Source organism: Marmota monax, unplaced genomic scaffold, assembly GCF_021218885.2.
Source record: "Marmota monax isolate L192 unplaced genomic scaffold, Marmota_monax_Labrador192_F-V1.1 WCK01_AAM20220418_F8-fsc00001, whole genome shotgun sequence".
Taxonomy (NCBI): Eukaryota; Metazoa; Chordata; class Mammalia; order Rodentia; family Sciuridae; genus Marmota; species Marmota monax.
The window spans coordinates 35,111,267-35,133,752 of NW_026693777.1; the positions used below are offsets into that span (position 1 = coordinate 35,111,267).

At 35.8% G+C, this 22,486-nt stretch overlaps 2 protein-coding genes and 1 pseudogene across 2 annotated transcripts; 2 read left to right on the forward strand and 1 right to left on the reverse strand.

The window, feature by feature from the left end:
* Positions 1 to 2,367: 2,367 nt before the first annotated feature.
* LOC124104548 (olfactory receptor 4F15-like) lies at positions 2,368 to 3,318 on the forward strand. Its single transcript, XM_046461542.1, has one exon. The coding sequence runs from the start codon at positions 2,380 to 2,382 to the stop codon at positions 3,316 to 3,318; it is 939 nt and encodes a 312-aa protein (XP_046317498.1). The 5' UTR covers positions 2,368 to 2,379.
* An 11,013-nt stretch (positions 3,319 to 14,331) lies between these two features.
* LOC124104812 (nuclear transcription factor Y subunit alpha-like) lies at positions 14,332 to 15,260 on the forward strand (annotated as a pseudogene).
* A 5,055-nt stretch (positions 15,261 to 20,315) lies between these two features.
* LOC124104601 (olfactory receptor 4K3-like) lies at positions 20,316 to 21,227 on the reverse strand. The gene has a single exon (XM_046461621.1). The coding sequence runs from the start codon at positions 21,225 to 21,227 to the stop codon at positions 20,316 to 20,318; it is 912 nt and encodes a 303-aa protein (XP_046317577.1).
* Positions 21,228 to 22,486: the final 1,259 nt, after the last annotated feature.

The following is a 22,486-nucleotide window of genomic DNA, read 5'->3' on the forward strand; positions in this document are numbered from 1 at the left end:
TACATCTTTATGTCTGTTAAGGTCTTTGGCCCCTTTTTAAATTGAGATGTTTGCAGAATATTTATTTCATCATCTCCCATGGTTCTGATGATACTAATTGTACATGTTGCTTTTTAGAATATGCATCTTTTAAAACACATACATACCATGGTCAAATGTAAAAGCAACTGGAGCTTTTTGCAAATTACACCTGTTGCCATTATCCTTGGTGATAATTCCATCCTCTCTCATTCATTCCTGCTCTTTTTTTAATCCAAGTTATTTTCCATAAAAACTTCCACCTAGTTCCCTTGTATCAAGGCTTCCTGGCATCATACTTTTGGCTACAGTACTTGCTCCATGTTCATAACATTCAGGATGTACAGTCCTGTGTGACCTGGCTGCCCCCAAGTCATTCTTGACTCTAATGTGCTCATGGTCTCCCACCAGCTCATGCTCCCCTCTTGCTGAGAAGATGTCACAGGAAGGAATGACACCATGATATTACCAGCAGTTTGGGGCCTGGAGTAGAGCAGGTAGTGGTTAGACAAGGGAGAACCCAGAATATTCAGTTTAGGTGTGGAATAGGGATTCACGATTCTCCACTTCTTAGAAATTAGAAACTCATTAAAGCTAGAATGGAACCAAATAGAGTCTTTTACTTTAAGCAGAATGAGTACAAGAAAAATTTGAATTCCCTTGTAGTGATTCAACTATATAATACTGTACCCACTGTCAGGCACCCCCATGGAGCACACCCATGTTGAAACACTTGGTCTTCCAGCAGCAACATCCTATACTTTCATTGACGTTAAATCTAAAGTAAAGTGCAAAAATGGACCTGGACATTGCCTTTTGAATATATAAACTTGTTAAATAACCAGTGTGCTCATTATTTCTAGACAACTCAGCTTTTAATCAGCTATGGTACTTAGACATTCTATCTATCATCACACAAAAAGTACATGGAAAATATTGTTTTGTGTATATCTGTTTACATATTTTATTTTCTATTTGTTATCAAGTGATTTCTTCAGCAGTGTCATAAAAAACAATAGATAGTCCTGTGTCCACTTTGCTGAGAAAAAGGGAGAGTGACTTTTACTTTTTACTTTTAAAAGGGAAAGTAACTTAGAATACTCAGAAACAAATCTTATAAGCAAATGTTGCAAGAGAAAACCAAATCAATAATTTAAACGGAACCCTTGGAAACTGATATTTGGAAATATAGATATATTTTTTTCACAATTTCATATAGTTCAAACTAATTAATATAACTCCAGATATAGTTGCTTATGATTTTTTCAATGTCCTAGAGTTAATTTTTAAATGTTTTTATTCTCTTGTGTAAGTTGATTATTTTTAAAAATTGGAACACATTATTTTTATCCATGATATTCTACATCATAGAGTTCAGTGTTTTCTTTCTAACCAGTCCCCAGTGCTTCATCTTTTCCTCCCTGCCTTGCTCCTCCTGTTCCCCCTTCTTTACTGGTCTTTCTTTAATTTTAATTGTGCTTTACAGATATACATAAAGATGGAACTCACTGTGGTGTATTCATATACATACATAGCACAATTTGGTCAATTTCATTCTACTGTTCTTCTCCTTCTTCCTGTCCCTCCTCCCTCCCCATCAATCCCCTTCATTTGTTCCACTGATTCCTTTCATTTTATGGGATTTCCCCACACACACATTTTTTTTAAATATGAAAGTGTCACTTTTTTCTCTATAAATTATGTGAGTCTATGCTTAGAAATATCTTTCCTGACACAATTTTCTCATACAAATATCTTAAAATCTATATATTCTTATGTTTTTAAAAAATTGATTGAAATATCATTCAAACACATTTCAGTTATTCTTTTAAGGTAAGTCATGTTTTTTGTCTTCCAAGTGTGGTAAGTTCCATCAGCAACACTTACTGACAAATCATCCTTTCTAGACCTATTTAATGTGGTTCATTAATAGGATTCTACTTCTATCAGATCCTTACTAGTTATTATTTATTCCAAATTGTTCTGTTTCTTTAGGCTTCACAGTATTTCCCATGTTATTTCCCCTGGATAGATAATCTTTGTTCCTCTCCCTCTCTTATTTAACCCTACCAATCCTTTAGATCTTAGTACAAACACTTCCAAAGCAGATGCCACTGCTATGAGCTTTAAAAGTTCTCTAACCCTGAGTTATTTTCTCCAAATAATATATAGCATTAAATGTACCCAAGTACTTTGTTACTTATTTAATGCCTTGCTTCACAACTAGACCAAACATTATAAAAAGTCAGGGTCTGGTTTATTTCAGAATGTGATGTAGAGCCTGATATATACCCTGGAATGTATAGTTTTTCATAGAAGAGCTATTTTCTTTGTTCTTTTCAGATAACATAAAGCAAACCAATGAATAAAACAAATCATTCTCCAGTGTCTGAATTTATATTCCTGGGACTTTCTAACTACAGACCAGTACAGCATTTCTTCCTCACCTTCTCTACAGTGTTGTACCTCACCATTGTTCTGGGAAACACCCTCGTTGTGATTACAGTGACCTGTGATACTCATTTACATTCCCCCATGTACTTCCTTTTAGGAAACCTCTCATTTATGGATTTATGTCTTTCTACCTTAACGGTTCCCAAAATGATTTTTGACCTCTACTCTGGACACAATACCATATCATTCCAGGGGTGTGTCATCCAGATTTTTGTCCTTCATATCCTGGGTGGATCTGAGATGGTGCTCCTGGTAGCCATGGCCTTGGACAGATATGTGGCCATCTGCAAGCCCCTCCACTACCTGACCATCATGAGTCCACGGATGTGCTGTTTGCTTCTGTCTGGTGCTTGGCTTATTGGTATCATTCACTCAGTGGCTCAGTTAGCCTTTGTTGTCCATTTGCCTTTCTGTGGTCCTAATGAGATAGATAGTTTTTACTGTGATCTTCCCTGGTTTATCAAACTGGCCTGCTCAGACACCTACAGAATGGAGTTCATGGTGACTGCCAACAGTGGGTTCATTTCCACAGGCACCTTCTTCTTGCTGATTATCTCCTATATCCTCATCCTGTTCACTGTATGGAAACGCCCTTCAGGTGGTTTGTCCAAGGCCCTCTCTACCCTTTCAGCTCACATCTCTGTCGTGGTTTTGTTTTTTGGACCATGCATCTTTGTTTATATGTGGCCATTTCCCACAGTGCCAGTGGATAAGTTTCTTGCCATTTTGGACTTTCTAATCACACCCATCCTGAATCCTGCCATTTACACAATGAGGAACAAAGACATGAAGCAGGCAATGAAGAGACTGATTAGTCAGCTCCGGGGTATGAGGAAAATCTTCTAAAAAACTCATGTGAACACACGTTACTATATCTTCAAACCACTGTAATATGAACGCTTATGCAGTTATACATAATTTGAGGATATCTAACAGATATTCAGAGTGTTATACATACCTACGTACCATCCTACTAGGCTAAATATGTCAATTATTCTAAATTCAGAAGTCAGAAAATCTTGGATTGTTTTTTCCAAAGTAAATAGTGATTTGTGTGATCAAATATTTAATTTCTCATTTGTGGAGTAGTTTTTTAATAATTTAAGATTTTCTAATATACATAGTCCACATTTTTGGGTGCCTTTCTGTTTCTAGTAGTCCATAAAAGAACTTGAAAACTTTACAAAACTCAGACCAGAGTATTCTAGTTGTAGAATCACAATAGACATTGATGTAGTCTTCTATTTATAGATTGAAAGACTTTCTTATAAAAAGATACATTACATTTATTTTTTAAAACACTCCATGTTTAATTTTCTGTTCATTACCTTATGGTTTTTACTGAAAAATTCTTCATATTCTTCATGGCAAAAGACGTATTTTTTAGAATTAAATATTTTTCTAAGTTTGCTACTTTAGAATATTCAGAATAGATTATTGATTATGAGGTTTCGTTGATGTAGCTCATCAAATCTCCATTTAACATGTTATTTGAAACTAAGTTATATTCCTAAGATTCTTTTATAGAAAACTGATGAAAAAAAGTCTATGAAAAATTGCAGACTATAGCCTTAGAATCTGCTGAAAATATGGCCTCAAAAATCAGTCTACCTACACTCTAATTTATTAACTTAGAGGTAATGGACTCTGATGGTTGAAGAAATTATGAAATATACAACTCTACTTTGATTTAAACCCAGGATATGAATTATTAAGTTTAAACGTTGAAAGTCAAAAAGTACATGAAATGTAAGTGTTTAAAACTTGGAGGGATAAAGAACAGTGTGGATCAGGTAAAAAAGGAAATGAGGGATGGGGTGTGTACTAGGGGGAACTGACAGATGAAGGAGAAGTGAGAGGGAGAGCTCACAGACCCAGTGTTTCATGGATTAGGCCTATGGCCTCTCCTCTCATTCTTGCTTCTTTCATTTAGAATTAACTCAGGTCTCCTGCTCTTGGCCTATGCTAATGAAATTTACTTGTAAGTCACTTATAATTTTCAAAATTGTGACTTAATATCTATGAATCAATCAACAAATAGTCTTTAAATATCACATGGATGTTGATCCAATGATTTTTGTGCCAGTAAATAAAATATTACCTTTATTTTATATTTTCAACCTTCAAGTTTTATTTAATTTGAATTTTTAACATAGCTTTTGCAGTTTTAAGAATTTTTATATTCTTTTTTAATTTATATTTTTAATATTAATTTGTTATATATGTCAGCAGAATGTATTACAATTCATATTACACATATAGAGCACAATTTGTCATATCTCTGGTTTTACACAAAGTAGAGTCGCACCATTCATGTCTTCATACATGTACTTAGGGTAATGATGTCCATCTCATTCCACATTCTTTCCTACCTTCCTGTCCCCCATTCCCCTCCATCTCCTTTGCCCTATCTAAAGTTCATCTAATCCTCCCATGACCCACACCCAACTCCATTATGAATCAGCATCCTTAAGTCAGAGAAAACATTTACATTTGGTTTTTTCAGATTGGCTAACTTCACTTACCATTATATTCTAAAGCTCCATCCTTTTACCTGCAAATGCCATGATTTTATTCTCATTTTTTGCTGAATCATATTTCATATGATTTTATTTCATATATATATATATATATATGTGTATATATATATATGAAATGTATATATATATATATTTTATCGATCCATTCATCTACTGAAAGACATCTAGGTTGCTTCCACAGTTTAGCTATTGTGAATTGTGCTGCTATAAACATTGATATGGCTGTGTCCCTGTAGTATGCTGTTTTTTTAAGTCTTTGGGTACTGACCAAGATATAGCAGGGTCAAATGGTGGTTCCATTCCCACTTTTCCAAGGATTCTCCATACTGCTTTCCAGATTGGCTACACCAATTTTTGCACCAGAAATGTATGAGTGCGTCTTTTCCCCAACATCCTCACAAAACACTTATTGTTGTTTGTATTCTTAATAGCTGCCATTCTGAATGGAGTGAAATGAAATATTAGAGTATTTTGATTTGCATTTCTATAATTGCTAGAAATGATAAACTTTTTTTTCATATATTTGTTAGTCAATTGTAAATCCTATTCTGAGAAGTATCTGTTCAGTTCCTTGGCCCATTTATTGACTGGGTTATTTGTTTCTTTAGTGTTAAGATTTTTGAGTTATTTATATCCTAGAGATTAGTGCTGTATCTGATGTGCATGTGCTAAAAATTTGCTCCCAAAATGTAGGCTCTCTTTTCACCTCACTGATTGTTTCTTCTGCTGAGAAGAAGCTTTTCAGTTTGAACCCATCCCATTTATTGATTTTTTAATTTTTATTTCTTGTGTTATTGGAGTCTTATTAAGGAAACCAGGGCCTAATCTGACATAGTAGAGATTTGGGCCTACTTTTTCTTCAATTAGGCACAGGATCTCTGGTTTAATTCCTAGGTCCTTGATCCACTTTGAGTTGTCTTTTGTGCATTGTGAGAGATAGGGGTTTTATTTCATTTTGTTGCATGTGAACTTCCAGTTTTCCCAGCACCATTTGTTGAAGAAGCTATATTTTCTCCAGTGTATGTTTTTGGCACCTTTGTCTAATATAAGATAACGATAGCTGTGTGGATTTTTCTCTGTGTCCTCTATTCTGTACCATTGGTCTATCAGTCTATTTTATTGCCAATACTATGCTGTTTTTGTTACTATTTCTCTGTAGTATATTTTAAGATCTGATATAGTAATACCATCTGCTTCACTCTTCTTTCTAAGGATTGCTTTAGCTAGTCTGGGTGTCATTTTTTCCAGATGAATTTCATGGCTGCTTTTTCTATTCCTATGAGGAATACCATTGGGATTTTGATTGGAATTGCATTAAACCTGTATAGTGCTTTTGGTAGTATGGTCATTTTGATAATATTAGTTTTGCCTATCGAAGAGCAAAGTAGATCTTTCCATCTTTTAAGATCTTCTTTAATGTCTTTCTTTAGTGTTCTATAGTTTTCATTGTAGAGGTCTCTCACCTCTTTCATTAAGTTGATTCCCAAGTATTTTATTGTGGTGAGCCGTGTTTGTAGACCGTTGCCGCCATTAGAAGATGGCGCCTGTCTCCGTTGTAGATCTTGGTAAACAACTCCTTATTAGGAAAAGTTGGCACGCTGTCCCTCAACACCCTATGAGAAAACCCCGCGTGGCAGCTTTGGATTGGACTTGAGTAAGCTTTATTAGGCTGTGTGTGGGGGCGTGGAAAAAGCGCGCGCTTGAGAGAAGACTAGAGTTAAGGCCTGAATAAACCGCTGAAAGAAGAATCCTGTGTCTTTTCTTCCTTGCTGGCGAGGGGGTCGCGACATTTTATTTTTGTTTTTTTGTTGCTACTGTAAATGAGATAGTTTTCCTTATCTCCCTTTCAGAGGATTTGTCACTGATATGCAGAAATGTCTTTGATTTGTGGGTGTTGATTTTATATTCTGCTTCTTTGCTACATTCACTTACTAGTTCTAGAAGTTTTCTGGTGCAATTTTTGGGAATCTAGGTATAGAATCCTATCATCAGCAAATAGTGCTAATTTGAGTTCTACTTCTCCTATCCCTATCCCTTTCATTTCTTTTTTTTTTTAAGCAGAAACGAACTTTATTTTTAGAACACACACACTGGCATCACAGGAGCTCTTCAGGAATTCCCTCAGAGCCCAACTGCCTCCACCATCTTCTGGCAAGCTTCTCAACCCCCAATCCTCCCGCTTTTGAGCCCGATTGGCTGGGTTGCGTGGGTGGAGCCAAGAGAGTCCCCCAATGAGCAGCTCCGTGGTCTGAAAGGGCAGGGAAACAGCCCAATGAGCATCACCGCAAAGGAGCCAATCAGCTGGCAGCTGGAAGTTTGCTGGGGCCATGGTGAGCCAATCAGCTGGAAGTTTGTTGGGGCTTTTGTGAGCCAATCAGTTGGAAGTTTGCTGGGGCCCCTTCGGCTGTGGCTCTCAACAGAAATGAATCCTTTTCTCAAACAGTTCCATGAAAAATGGAACTCATTTCATAAGAGAGGAAAACGATGAAGCTACCCTGGCTTGAGTTTTCTTATTCTTTTTGTTTTCTTTCCTTATGAGTCCTGTCCAAGAGAGGTTGATATAGACAATCCAAAGAGAGCAACATAGGTATTACATCTATTAGTATTTCGTATGGGGAGTTTTAGAGGCCAATTAAAAGTCATTTAATTGGATTTTTTTTATTTTAGAAGTGAAAAACTGGAGCCCCATGGAGACTGAGACTCAGGGTCACCCCAGCTGGCTAGCAGTCTGTGGGGTTAGGACAGCACTCAACCCCTGTAGCACATTCCACTTTAGGGCACATTCCTTACTGAGTCATATTGTTGCATGAAAATTGGGATGTAAGCAACACTGACCTTGAAGCTGTGTAAATGGAAAAAATACTATTCATGTCTTTTATATTTTGTCAACTGTAGCTTTGCCTTTTCCAAAGCAAAATGCAAAAATTCTCCTATAAAGACTTAACACTGGAATATATTATCACCCAGAAAATGCCCTGTAGCTTGGACTGTGAACCCTTCCCTGGAATGTGCTGAGGAGGTATTGAATACTGGGAGGGAAGCAGGAAAGAACTAAGCAGAAAAGAGCTTTACTTCAAAAGCCCCCATTCATGTTATTCATGTTATTACCTTTCAGCAATTAATAAGGGTTTACTACCAGTTTAGAAGAGGGAATCAACCCTTTTTCTTTTCTTTTCTTTTTTTTTTTTTTTTTTTGATGGTGCTGGGGATTGAACCTAGGGCCTTGTACATTCAAGATAAGCACTCCCCACCCCTCATTACATCTTCTTTAAGAAATCCCTTGTTGTGTTTTAGCATTTTACCTCCCCCATGTGAGTCATGTCTGAAAACCTAATTTTACTATCAAATGTTATTATAAACATTTCATGCAAAAAATGGACTTATAATGTATTTGGTATCATGGACAGAATTCTGAGAGTGTTGAATTTCTTATTCTTCATTATGTGCTGTTGCCACTTGGCAACAATCTTTTACATTAATTTGTACCAAGGTCAGCAAATACAATAATTACTCAGAAGTTAGCAGGGATGCTCAGACTTCTACACAATTTACTGTTTTCCCCTGGCCTTGACTCAATAAGAAAACACAAGTGAAAAGGTAAATCTTTTTGTTGACAATTTTGAGAATTTACTCTCTCATTGAAATTTAAGAAATTCACTGACTATGACATTTTTCTCGTCCTGCAAATGGGTCCATTACAAGTTTTAGAAAGATTTCTTTTATTAATTAAACTATTTTCAAAACACATTAACCTCAGCTTTCAAAGAGAATAGACTGTATTACTTGCTTGCATTTGAAGTTGCCATTTCTTATTGTTATGATTAGGTAATACATTCTCCTTTATTAAAACAAAAACAAAAACCTAGATGCAGCTGATTCAGCATTAATAGAACAGGTTTTAGACATGGCTACTGTACTACTAATGATGGATTTGTGTTGAGCCATGCCTATTCTCTCATTTAATCTCTCCCTTCACTAGTGACAATTTTTTTTATGCATTTGCTCGGTACTTGGGCAGTGTTAGGACTGAGCCCTTGGCTAAAGATCAGAGGATTTCCTCCATGAAAATCTGTCTGGTTCATAGAATATTTATAATTGTGACCTTGACCTCACTAGCAAAAAATACCATTGTGTCTATTAACTTAGACTAGTGCTTTTGTTCTTGCTTTATCATGCATTTGAAAAAGAGGAAGACATTGTTGTCTCTTTGGTCTTGGTCTAGTGAATCATCAGACATATGATGATGATGGTGGTGGTGATTATGATGGCAGCTTTTAGTTGTTTTTAAAATTGAAAACAGTCCTAGCAACATTGCTGAGCACACACTGAGCACTTAAATGACATGTGGTGTATGTTCAGAGGGTTCCAGTGTTCAGGATCACTTTTTCTGATGTGCCAAACATTTGCCAATGTAAGGAAGCCAAGGGTTTAACACCTTTTTTGATGTGTGAAATGATGCAGTGAAATGGAATTTGAAGCCAGGAAAAACCAGCTTTATTTATCCTCCCCTGATTGATTTACTTACATAATCTCTCTTTGAGCCTCAATTCTTAAATCTGGAAACTGGGGATGATATTATATATCTCATGGATCAGATTAGGATTAGATGGTTGAGCAGTGTTTGTGGATATTCATTTTAATTGGAGATAGGCAGCAAAAGGTTTCTTTGATGTGCCTAGTTTTAACACGTATTAAAAAATCAAGACTTTGAGCTTCACTGAATTTAAATTTCTTTCTATCTGCTGGGTAAAGACATCCTACATGGATGCAATTTTAATTTCTTTCATCTGTCTAATTGCTCTGGCCAGTGTTTCAAGAACTGTTAAATAGATGTGGTGAATACAGGCATCCCTGTCTTGTTCCAGTTTTTAGAGGGAATGCCTTCAATATTTCTCCATTTAGAATGATGTTGGCCTGGGGCTTAGCATAGATATCTTTTATGAATTTGCAATATGTTCCTGTTATCCCTACTTTTCCTAGTGTTTTGAACATGAAGTAGTGCTGTATTTTGTAGAATGCTTTTTCTTCATCTATTGAGATGATCATATGATTCTTATCTTTAAGTCTATTGATGTGATGAATTACATTTATTGTAAATTAAACCTACCTTGCATCCCTGGGATGAACCCTACTTGATTGTGGGACACTATCTTTTTTGATAAGTTTTTGTATTTGATTTGCCAGAATTTTACTGAGAACTTTTGCATCTATGTTACTTAGAGATATTGGTCTGAAGTTTTCTTTTCTTTATGTGACTTTGCCTGGTTTTGAAATCAGGGTGATATTGGCCCTTAAAATGAATTTGGAAGTGCTCCTTATTTTTCTATTTCCTGAAATAAATTGAAGATTATTGGTATTAGTTCTTCTTTAAAGGTCTTGTAGAACTCGGCTGTGTATCCATCTGGCCCTGGGCTTTTCTTGGTCGGTAGGCTTCTGATGGTGTCTTCTATTTCATTGCTCAAAATGGATCTGTTTAAATTGTGTATATCATCCTGATTCAATTTGGGCAAATTATATGACTCTAGAAATTTGTTGATGCCTTCAATATTTTTTATTTTATTGGAGTACAAGTTTTCAAAATAATTTCTAATTATCTTCTGTATTTCTGTAGTGTCTGTCATGATATTTCCTTTTTTATCATATATGTGAGTAATTTGAGTTTTCTTGCTCCTTCTCTTCATTAGCATGGCTAAGGGTTTATCAATTTTTATTATTTTTTAAAAGAACCAACCCTTTGTTTTGTCAATTTTTTCAAATTTTTTTGTTGTTTTAATTGCATTAATTTCAGCTCTGACTTTAATTATTTTCTGTCTTCTATTGCTGTTGGTGTTGATTTGCTCTTTTTCTAGGGCTTTGAGTTGTAATGTTAGGTCATTTATTTGTTGACTTTTTCTTCTTTTAAGGAATGAACTCCATGCAAGAAGCTTTCCTCTTAGAACTACCTTCATAGTGTCCCAGATATTTTGATACATTGTATCAGTATTGTTATTTACCTCTAAGAATTTTTTAATCTCCTCCTTGATGTCTTTTGCAACCCATTTTTTCATTCAGTGGCATATTATTTTGTCTCCAAGTGTTGGAAGAGCTTTTATTTTTTATTTTATCAATGATTTCTAATTTCATTCCATTATGATCTGATAGAATGCAGGGTAGTATCTCTACATTTTTATATTTGCTAATTTTTGAGGAATATTCATAGTGCTTTCTGTAGGGACTGTACCAATTTACATTCCTACCCACAGCTTAGAAGCATTTCATTTTCCTTGAGGTAACAACCAAGAGTTTTATCTCAATTGTGTGCTGATATTTTGCTATGGCTTTTATTTACATATCACTGGTGATTAATGTACTGAGCACCTTTTAATATAGCTATTAGCAATCTTTATGTCTTCTTTGGAAAAATATCCATTCTATTCTTTCATTCATTGTGTAATTAGGATGTTTTTGGCCATTGATTTATGTGAGTTCACTGTATATCTTGGATACTAAGTTCTTATCAGACAATGATTTTAAAATATTTTTTTCTATTCTGTAGGTTTTCCTTTCTTTTTTTCTTAGTTGAGGAAAAGCTTTTTAATTTGGTATACTCCTACCTACTTTTGCTTTTGTTGCCTGTGCTTTGAGTGTCATATTCAAAAAATTCCTTCATTCTGACCAATATCAAGAAAAATTTTCCCAGTCTTTTTCTAGCAGTTTTTTTTTGTATACAAAAAATTAATCAACAAGAGTGAGTTGCATTTTTATACACTAATATGATGTATCTGAAAAATAAATCAAGAAATCGACCCCAAATGAAATAGCATCAAAAATAATTATTTTGGGATAAATTAAACCAAGGAAGTAAAAAACAAAATGTATATTGAAAACTATTTAAAATGGATGCAAGAAATTGAAGGCAATATGAGTAAACAGAAAGATAGTCTATGTTCATAGTTTGTAAGAATTAATACTGTAAAAATGTTCATATACCTAAAGCATCTACAGATTCAATGACATCTCAAACAAAACCCCATTGGCATTTTTCAAGACAAAGAAAAAAAACAATTCTAAAATATGCATGGAAGCACAAAAGACTCCTGAAAAAACTAAAAAGAGATATTATGCATTCCAATTTCAAATTATAAAGCAGTAGTAATAAAAAACATGTGGTACTGGCATGAAATCACACATGGACTAGTGGAAAATATTGAGAGATCATAAATAAACCCAAGCATGTATGGTCAACTAATATTTGACAAAGAAAACAGATGGGGAAGGACAATCTCTTCAATGAATGAATATCTAGATGGGAAAAATTGAAATCGGTCACTCACATACAAAAATTAACTCAGAAAATATCATGTCTGGTATTATTACTTAACAACTACTTTGTCCAAATTCTAATCAACAAGAGTGAGTTGAATTTTTATACACTGACATCATGTATCACTAACTCTTCACTTGCTCAAGACAAGGGTTCATGTGAATACTTGGAATATGTGTTATCCTTGAAATGTATTAAATTTATTTTTATTTTGTTTTATGACTAGAAAACTGAGTCAAATTCACTTCTAAACTTTTTGAGAATTCTAAGTTGTGGATATCCCTGATCCAAAATTATTTCTGATGAATTTGCCCTGTTTGCAGAGCTGTGGAGAAAGAAAGCTAACGTTCTAAGAGAAATATTTCTAAAGAGCCAAACTGATTCCTATGAAATCATCATGTGGACACAATAGATAACCATCAGAGTCATAATCAAAGCCTGAAAGGAACATATCTAAGAAGCAGATATAAACCAGAAGTGTCCTGAGTCTCATGAAATCCCAACACAGACTCAAATCTGTTTAGTGTTGCACAGATCAAAAGAATCAGATCTAAGCCTTCTATGGCTCTTACTAAAACAGAAGTTTCTGTTGTGTACAGCAACTGAGATCTATTCTATAATTCTATTTTACAAAGTGTCTAAGTTACATAAAATAACTGTGAGTATGGGAAGAAGCAGAGATTTGTCGCTATAAAATTAAGAGGAAGCTAGTGAACAGAAGCCCAGTGATGGCTCAGTTGTTAAAGTTAACAGAGTCAAAATTTGAAGTAAATTTTACACATTTTAAGGGAACATTAAAAAGCTGAAAAAACCCAGGCATGGTGGTGCATGCCTGTAATCCAAGTGGCTGGAGAGGCTCAGGCAGGAGGATCACATGTTCAAAGCCAGCCTCAGCAACTTCGTGAGGCCCTAAACAACCTAGAGAGACTCCAGCTCAAAATAAAATATATAAAAAGGGTTGGTGTGGGGGCACCCCTGAGCTATTTGAATAACCTCTACTGAGCCTTGGAGCCAAGGAGATTTTGGTCTGGCATTGCAAGTCATTTTGTGGCTTCTCACACTTAATGGATTATGCAAAGCATAAGTCTCCCTTGGTTAGAGAGGCTGCTCTGTAACTCTGGACTTGGGTGTTACCCATTGGGCGTGGAGAGCCCATCTCCTACCTTATTTGGCAAAAGAACATTCCATTGAAATCTTTTGAAGCCCCCTTGTATAAATAAAGCAAACATGGGCTCTTCTCTTTCTCTCTCCCTCCAGGGTGGAGGCAGGACCCCTAAGATCGCAGAGTCGTCCTGCCCTTGCTTTTTGAAAATTACTTTCTGTACCCTATGATTTTTCACCATATTTCTCAGCCAGCTCACTTCACACAGAGGGAAACTCAAAAATTACAGACAGTGCAGGACACAGGCCAGAGTTGAGGATGTGGCTCAATGGTTAAGAGCCCCTGTGTTCAACCCCTGGTACAAAAAAAAAAAAAAAAATCTGAAAAACATAAAAAGATGACAAAGTTCAATAGAAGATATCTACATAACAACTAAATGATATTTTAGAACAGAAAAATGTGAATTATGAATATTTAAGCCTGTGAGAATAGGAAAAAATCAGTGGACCAAAAGACTGATCAAAAGAAATTATACAAACAATAGTACAGAAATACTAAAGAATAAAAATATCAGAACAAAATAAGAGTTGATTGGAATAACATGAAAAGCTCTAAGGTGTATAAATAAATGCAAGAATGAAACAAAGAGAATAGGAAGCAATGTTTGAAGAACTGATAAAAGGCAAAACTCAGATTCAGGTAAAACAATGAACAACAAGAGAGGTAATTATGATTTTGTGAGGTGGTAGCAGCGGCACTGGAGCCTTTGTTGGATTTCAGGGTCTGATACTGGAACCAGTCAGTGCTGACAGTGAAGCAAGGGAGCAAGGCATGAAGTGCAGCATCTCATACACAGTCTTCTGAGCTCTCCAGAGTGAAGCTCACCATGGATAGGATTCCATCTGTGAGGGGCCATGGAGAAGTATATTGCAAATAGCAGTAGTTCAACAGAGCAGATTGTTGTACAGGCTGGACAGATATAGCCACAGGTCCAGGGCCAAATATTAAGAGTCAGTGGAGGCCAGTTAATCATATCAACTACCCAGCCTATCATGGTCCAGGCTCTTCCCAGTGGACAAGGACAAACCATCATTCAAGTACCTATGTCTGGGACACAGGGTTTGAAACAGATAGAGTTGGTTCCACCTGGACAGATCCAGAGCCAGGGTGGGCAGACTGTGCAGATCCAGGGCCACCAGGGCCAGACCCAGCAGATCATTATTCAGCAGTCCCAAACAGACGTCATTGCGGGCCAGACTCAGATACAGCAGCAGATTTCTTTCCAGGGGAAGCAAGTGGCACAGACTGTGGAAGGGCAAACCATTGTCTATCAGTCAGTTAATGTAGATGGAATGATTCTCCAGAAAGCCATAATAACCATCCCAGAAGCCAGCTTGGCAGAAACACAGATTTTCAGTTAGGAGCCAAAAGCAACACAACCAGCAGTGGACAAGGGACTGCCACTATTATACTACCTGTACCAGGCAATGTGGTCAATTCAGGAGGAATGGTCATGATGGTACCTGGAGCTGGCTCTGTGTCTGCTACCCAGAGAATCCTACCTACAGCAGAGATGCTTGAAGAAGATCCCCTGTGTGTGAATTCCAAACAGTACCACCATATTCTCAAAAGAAAGCAAGTTCAGGCAAAACTAGAGATAGAAGGAAAAATTCCAAAGGAAAAAAGGAAATACCTGCCTGAGTCCCAGCACCCTCAGTCCATAGTTTGGAAACATAATTAAAGTGGATGATTTTTCTCTCCCAAAGAAAAGGATAGTCCCCATACACAGTATCCAAACTAAGCTGACAAAGAAGCAATGACATAGATAATTCAAGTGTCCTAACCCCAGGTCATATGATAAAGCTAATGAAAGACATATTCTAGCTGATGTTTCCAACTGTTCCAGGAAACTGATCTACTCTTCCAATGGGGAACTGACGATCAAATTCTGCCCTTTTCTACAGGACAGAAACCACTTAGCTTTTAATAAGTGACTCAGTATTATAATTGCACCAATGTCTGGCAAATTCAAGCTGCAAGCCTTTGTCTCACCCTTTCAGTGAGGGCCTATTTCAGACTGTTGATAACATTGACATTTCATGAAGTCACTTGTCAGCTCAGCAGTACACAAGCACTTGGGTTGACTGGTGAAGTCAGCCAGCCATCTCAGCAGAGAAGAACATCCTTCTCAATCTGAATTGCAGTCAGTGAAACTGTAGCTCACTCCTTCCCATGGAATCTAGATAGCATCCATCCCTCTGGGGGGGGGCTCTCACTGGTCAACTGAATAAATACTTTGTATTCAGATGACCTCTGAGCAAGAAAGTTCCATAATGTGATATGGAAACAAATTATCTGAGATACAGCCATCTCATCTGTGGTAATACTAAGAATCTCTGTATGCCCAGATGCTGGGTTCATATTTTGGGACTTTAGCCAAGAAAAGTCCAAAAAGATATTTTGGACTCTGGGGATAAAATAATAAAATTTTCAAGAACCTAAACATACATTGTCGAATCTCTTTTTAGCTTTCACAAGTTGTGGTCTGCTTGTCTCTGTTGACAGGTCATCAGGATCATAGTTCTTGCTGGGGTTGCTATTCAGACAATATAGAGGACCCTGGAACTTCAAACTGCCTTTCCTATGTAGAAAACAAACTCTTCAAACAATAGACATTATTAATGCTGTGTGTATTTATGCGACTGCATGACCAATGTGATTCTGCAAGCTGTACACTCAGAAAAATGAGAAATTATATCCCATCTGATTCAAATGTATGATATGTCAAGATCATTGTACTGTCATGTGTAACTAATTAAAACAAATAAAAAATTATTAAAAAAACTTCTGTGCTGAAACACTGAAAACATTTGTAGTAATTCCTAAACAAAAAAGCAAGCTAGAGATGTTCAATCCTACACTTCTTGACAACATCTGGGGAAAGAAAGGGTGTTTCGTCTAGGATGAAAAAGAAAACGTTGTCTACCTACCCAGATGTTGGTATAGAGCATGATTCTCCTCCAGTGGATGAATACTTGGAATGGGTCATTAAGATAAAGAGACTAATTCACATTTATACTAGAACCTTTTAACATGCACTGAAAGGGAGAATTCTGAGATTAAGTTCTTGACAAAGGACTCGAAAAGCACTGTTCAAAGCACACTGTCCTAGACATAATCCAGGTTACCTGCCAGAGCTTGATGTGGATGTTGGCTTCACTCCAGGAGTGTTTCGTGCTGGCCCCAGAGAGCAAACATCCTCGTTCTTCCCTTGGCAGCTGATTCTTTGGTGCTAGTGTCCATTTGTTTTTCCCTTTTTCCATAGGACTTGTGCAGAAAGGTTTTTATACTGCACCCATATTATAGGAAAATACTACAGTCAGGAAGAAAGTAGAGATGCCAGCAGAGTCAGGAACTGGGTCACAGTTGCCTGAATGAATTTGACCTCAGAAATCTATTTTCCAGATGTTGAACTCTGGGCGACAGAACCAAGATGATATTTCAGAAGAGCTGGCTGCCTTCTCTGGAGACAAAGAAGAAAAATCCAATAATTCTGAAGAACGCTTGAGGTTGGCTTAAATACCAATAGTAAAGATTGCTTCTTTGACATCACTGCAACTGAGTTAGGACAGAAAAGAAAGTAAATATTTTGAAGAGAAAATCAAAAAGGACAGACCATGAAAATTATAGAAATAGAGGAATAGAACTATACAAAGGAAACTGGGAGTGAAATTTCTTCCTAGACTGGGAAACCTAGTGCTTTTTCCTGCTTTCCAGGTGTCAAAAGGGCTGATTCTTTGGGAAGCTCCCTAGAAACTTCTAGCTCTTTTATGTTTCATATGTTAAACCACCCCAGTTTTTTCAGATAATATTAAAAATAATGAGGAATTCTATCTTGGGGTTAGTTTAGGAGTCTAAGATGGAGAGTTTAGAAAGAAAGTCCTCAGACCTAATTTCTAATGCTTAAGCCAACAGTGTTTCTATAACCACTATTTATTTGGGTTATTTGTTTGTACATAGTAATACCAATCTCATTGTTGTGGAACATTTCATTGGCGGGGGCAAGTTTGAATTTTGTTTTGTTTGAAATGAAATGCATCAATTGTTATTCTGTCAATTTTTTTCAAATAGCTCATAACCCTTTTGTTATGGTTATTTTAGCAAGCCATAATAGCCCTCAAAGTAGGAACAGGGAAATTGACCTTTGGATTTTTTTTCTTTAATACTAGTTCTTTTACTTATTTGTCCTTGTGACTGTAGTGATAACTTCAAAGATGTAGAATGAAGGATGAATGAATAATTGGTTTGATGCATAATTGTGTCACTTCTTGAGTCCTTATTTTTGCAGGATAATTGTAAATGTATATATTTTAAATGCACTGATACACTGAACATGTCAGTGTCTATGCCGCTGGAACAATGGCATTTTCTGGCTACATGGTGGCCTGATAATAATGTCTTGATTTTCCTTTGGGGCTCAACTATATAGGTTTTTCCGCCAAGCAGTAGGGGGGAGTACAGTGATCAATCATTGATGCCATTGAAATTGTTATTCCTTAAAAATGAATTTATAAAAATATTAATTACAAAGAAAACAATAATAGGCATATTCATCATTTGGAAGAAGATCAAAGATAAAAAGAACACATTTAATGCAGTCAGAAAACAAGCAACAATACCTTCAAAGGAATAGAAAGATACTGATGACTATTCGCCAGACACAAAATCGCCACATTAGAAAAACATTTTAAAATATCAAAATGATCTTTCAGCCCATAATTCTATAGTTTGTGAAATCTTTCAAATATGAAAAAAACATAAAGATACTTTCAGTTAAACCATAATAATAAATCTTACAAGAGGAAATCCAGGGAGAGTTCTTCCTGCTAGAAATGTTTTCCTCAGATGGCAATAGAAAGAGAATCACCAGAAAGGAAAGATGTTATAGAAAAATGAGGATTAAAACCACAATTACAACAGAGACAAAAAAGCAATGTTTTCTGATGTTAGAATATTTATAGAAATGGTTTAATAAGCTTATTAAACTTTTTAAAAAATTTGCTGTATATGGTGGCAAGGAGTATTTTGATAATCTACTACAATTTGATGTTTATGCCTTACTTTGTGCTAAAACTCACATATTCATCAGTGCTTTGGCACCAAAACCAAAATGGTACTTCTCCTATCCCATTACACATGTCTGTAAGGCAAAAAAAAAAAAGCCATATAGTACAATACATTCAATGCAGAAGCAGATAAAAGAATTCAGAATTCGGCTTCTATTAAACCACATGCTAAATAAATTTGCAAATATGTAAAAGAAATCCAATTTTCTTACTGAATTCTTTATTAAACTTTGGAAAATATTGTTATTTTTTTATAAAATACATTATTTATGTTAATATTTCTTGTTTATCAGATTATTTTAAATGTGCTAAATATATATTTAATTAATTCGTTTAATTTCTAGAATGATAACTACTAATAAATGTAATCTACATAGAGAGAAATTCTTTGGTGTCCTCAATCATTTTTAATATCAAAATGGGTCATGACAGCAAACATTTTGGGAACCAGTGATGTAGAGTTCCTCTGAATCGCTGACTTCATATCTTGAGATTTACATTAATTATGATGGGTGTGAGGATGATGAGCAGATTACCTGAAAATTTTTGCTTAGGTTTTTCAAGCAAACTTTGGAGACTCCATACTTATTTATTCACTTTTGGAAGAATATCTTACTAATACCGTAAAGATAATAACTGATGTTTTTGGTAGGGCAAATATATGGATCCTCACTCATGAAAGTAACAGAGAAATTCAGATACTACAGAGATGTAGCAGTGAAGCTTTATTTAACACTTTATTTAATGTGGCTCAGAGAACAGGCAGTGCAGGTCACTTCACATCTCAAGACCTACACAAGGCTGAGAACCTTCCTGTTCCCCGTTGTGGCAGGCCAAGTGCCAACTGCCTCCTCAAATGAAATACTTCTTCCCATGGTACCATACCTTGTTTTATCCAGTATTATGTGTTTTCACATTTCTGAAATTCAAGCAGCTCTGACAATTTTAAGTGCTTTTGTTTTTTGAAGCCTATATCATAACACAGTCTAACTTGGCCTAACTCATTAATATTCTGGCCTTCACTGATGCAAAACTATTTTATTTGTAGTCTTTGTTGCATCCAAGAATACACACACACACACACACATACACACACAATATGAGGAGCTAATAACTCTGACACTATTGGAAATGTTTAAAAGTATCTATGTTATTATTGAAAAACAATTACAAAACTTGAAGTATATTTCATGCCATAGATTTCAGATAAGGGAATGTAAATTTGTATGTCTTTTTGAAGCATGAGTAGAAAGAATTCCTAAGAAGGAAGAATTCTAAAGAATGGTTTGTAAGGACAGGGGAAGTGCTGGAAGTGACACTGACCAAATTATATTTTTTATATGGTACATTCATTATGTGCATGTATGAATATGAAACAACAAATCCCATCAGTGTGTACAACTATAATGTACCAGTAAAATTTGTGGGAAAAAAAGAATGTTTTGTGAAATGCAATAATGAACAATTTACGAACTTTGTACATAATTTAATTGCTTGCTGACCATCTGAACATTGCAGTAAATTGAGTCATTTCACCTAAAATTAGACATTTTAACTTTACTTTCATGAGATGTTCCTCTACTTTTATCTGGTATAGAAAATTAACTTCTTTAACCCATTCACTAATGGGTTACCTTTGGTAATCACACCATCCTACATGAATCGGGAAATGTTTCCCAGTCCAGAGTAAAAGGACAGAAGTGGCTAATTTAGGAACTTTACAGTGAACATTCATAATGTAAAACCCTGAAATATACGCTGAAATGCGTATGCTAACATCGCAGTCTCTTCATGGCATTTTTAATCTCTTTGTTTCTTAAGGTGTAAATGGCTGGATTCAGCAGAGGTGTGATGACTGCATAAAACACAGCAAGAAACTTGTCCACCCAGGTGATGCTGACTGGCCACAGATAGATGAAGATGCAGGGCCCAAAGAAGAGCACCACCACCGTGACATGGGCAGTGCAAGTGGATAGAGCCTTCGATGCCCCATCTGTAGAGTGAAGGCAGACAGTAAACAGAATATGCGAGTAAGAGATCAGCAACAGAATGAAGCAGATGGTTGCCAGCACCCCACTGTCAACATTTATCAAGATTTCTAGAATAGAGGTGTCCATGCAGGTTAGCTTGATCACCAATGGAATATCACAGAAAAAACTATCCAGTTCTCTGGGTCCACAGAAGGGCAGCTTTATAATCAGAGCTAGCTGGCTCATTGAATGTAAAAAGCCTATGATCCATGAAGTCATCACTAACCCAATGCACATATGCCGGTCCATGATGCTGGAGTAATGGAGGGGCTTGCAGATGGCCACATAACGATCATAGGCCATTGACACAAGCAGTACCATCTCACCCCCACCAAAGAAGTGTCCAAAGAAAATCTGGCACATACACCCTCCGAAGGAGATGGTCTTGTTTTCCTTTAGAAAGTCTGTGATCATTTTAGGGGTTGTGACTGAAGAAAGGCAGAAATCAATGAAGGAGAGATTGGCTAACAAGAAGTACATAGGGGAGTGAAGGTGGAGATCAGTAATAATTATGACCACAATGAAGAGGTTGCCTAAAACAGTGATCAAATAAAGGGAAGAAAATGTCACCAGGAAGAAGGCCTGGAGTTCCCATGAATCACAAAGCCCAAGAATAATGAATTCAGACACCACAGACTGATTTGCTTCTTCCATTTAGTTTAGTTCTAAAAGCATCTGAAGAAAAAGACAAAGCATTACTTTTTCTGTATAAACAGTGTGTGAATCAAGAAGGTGTCTTATATATTACCTTTGGATGTGGATTCTAGTATAATCATTTTGGAAGAAAGTTTGGCCTTATCTTGTAACAGTCACACCTTTGCACATTTTATGGCCTAGCAATTAAACCCTTATTTACAACCCAAAATTTATTCTCACATTTGTATCCAAGGATTAATTTATAATAATGCCCACTGACATTGGAGCCTATGTTTTGAGCCATGGCAAATGAAGCAAAGATGATACAGAAGTATCTTTGTAAACTATAATAATTTTTTAAAAGTGTTCAAATGTGATTTATTTTTCATAGTTTTTGCAGGGTAGATAGGAATAGAAAAAAACTGTGTGTATGGATTTGATAAACCTATATGTGAAATAAAAAAAAAAACAACATGTACAATATAAGTAACTTCAAGTGAAAGGAGGCCAAGGTACGCATGAAACTGATCACAGGAGCATATAAAAGCATTATAAATTGTTAAGTTATTGCATTGTCATATTTTCTTAGGAGTAATTTGATTATTGAATCATTAATTATTATTGAATTAATATATATGGAGTTGTCACTGAAAATTGATGAGAGGATAATATGAATCAATAATTATGATCAATACTATGGGCCTGAGATAAAATACCATTTTTAAAGGGCTTTTCATTGTTTAGGGTCTATGTATAGAAAAATAGTTCTTGTATATAACTTTGAAATGTTTGGAAGAAAAGTTAGCATGTTATTAAAGGTCAATAATTATTTCAAAAATGATAGAGTAAGTGAATGAATCGATCAGTAAAAAAACAGAAGTATTAATACTAGCCTTCACAAAATTATTTTCACCAATGAATGTAATTAAGCATAAGAGTAGAAAAACCAGTCAAGGAGAAAGTGGTTAGCCACTCTGTGACAAAATAAACATTCCAGACATAAAGACAGGATAGCTCATGAGCAGTAGGAAGACATATTCTCTGATTATGAGTCTCGGAGCTCATGGAACCTGTAAGAAGATACTCAGAACAGAGCTATACCTCAGTGGATCCTGAGGTTCAGTGTTGAGAATAGAACTGTAAAACATGTTTGAAAACCCATGTTGCCAGACATGATTTAGGACCACACAACACAACATCTGACATTTAATTTGCCTTCAAATAAGAAAGCTTCTGAGAAATTGAAATCTGGAAATCTCTGCATGGACTAAAATGAA

What these genes read in the sequence shown, in the direction of transcription:
- LOC124104548 (XM_046461542.1), top strand. Translation starts at nt 2,380, where the DNA reads ATGAATAAAACAAATCATTCTCCAGTGTCTGAATTTATATTCCTGGGA.
- LOC124104601 (XM_046461621.1), bottom strand. Translation starts at nt 21,227, where the DNA reads ATGGAAGAAGCAAATCAGTCTGTGGTGTCTGAATTCATTATTCTTGGG.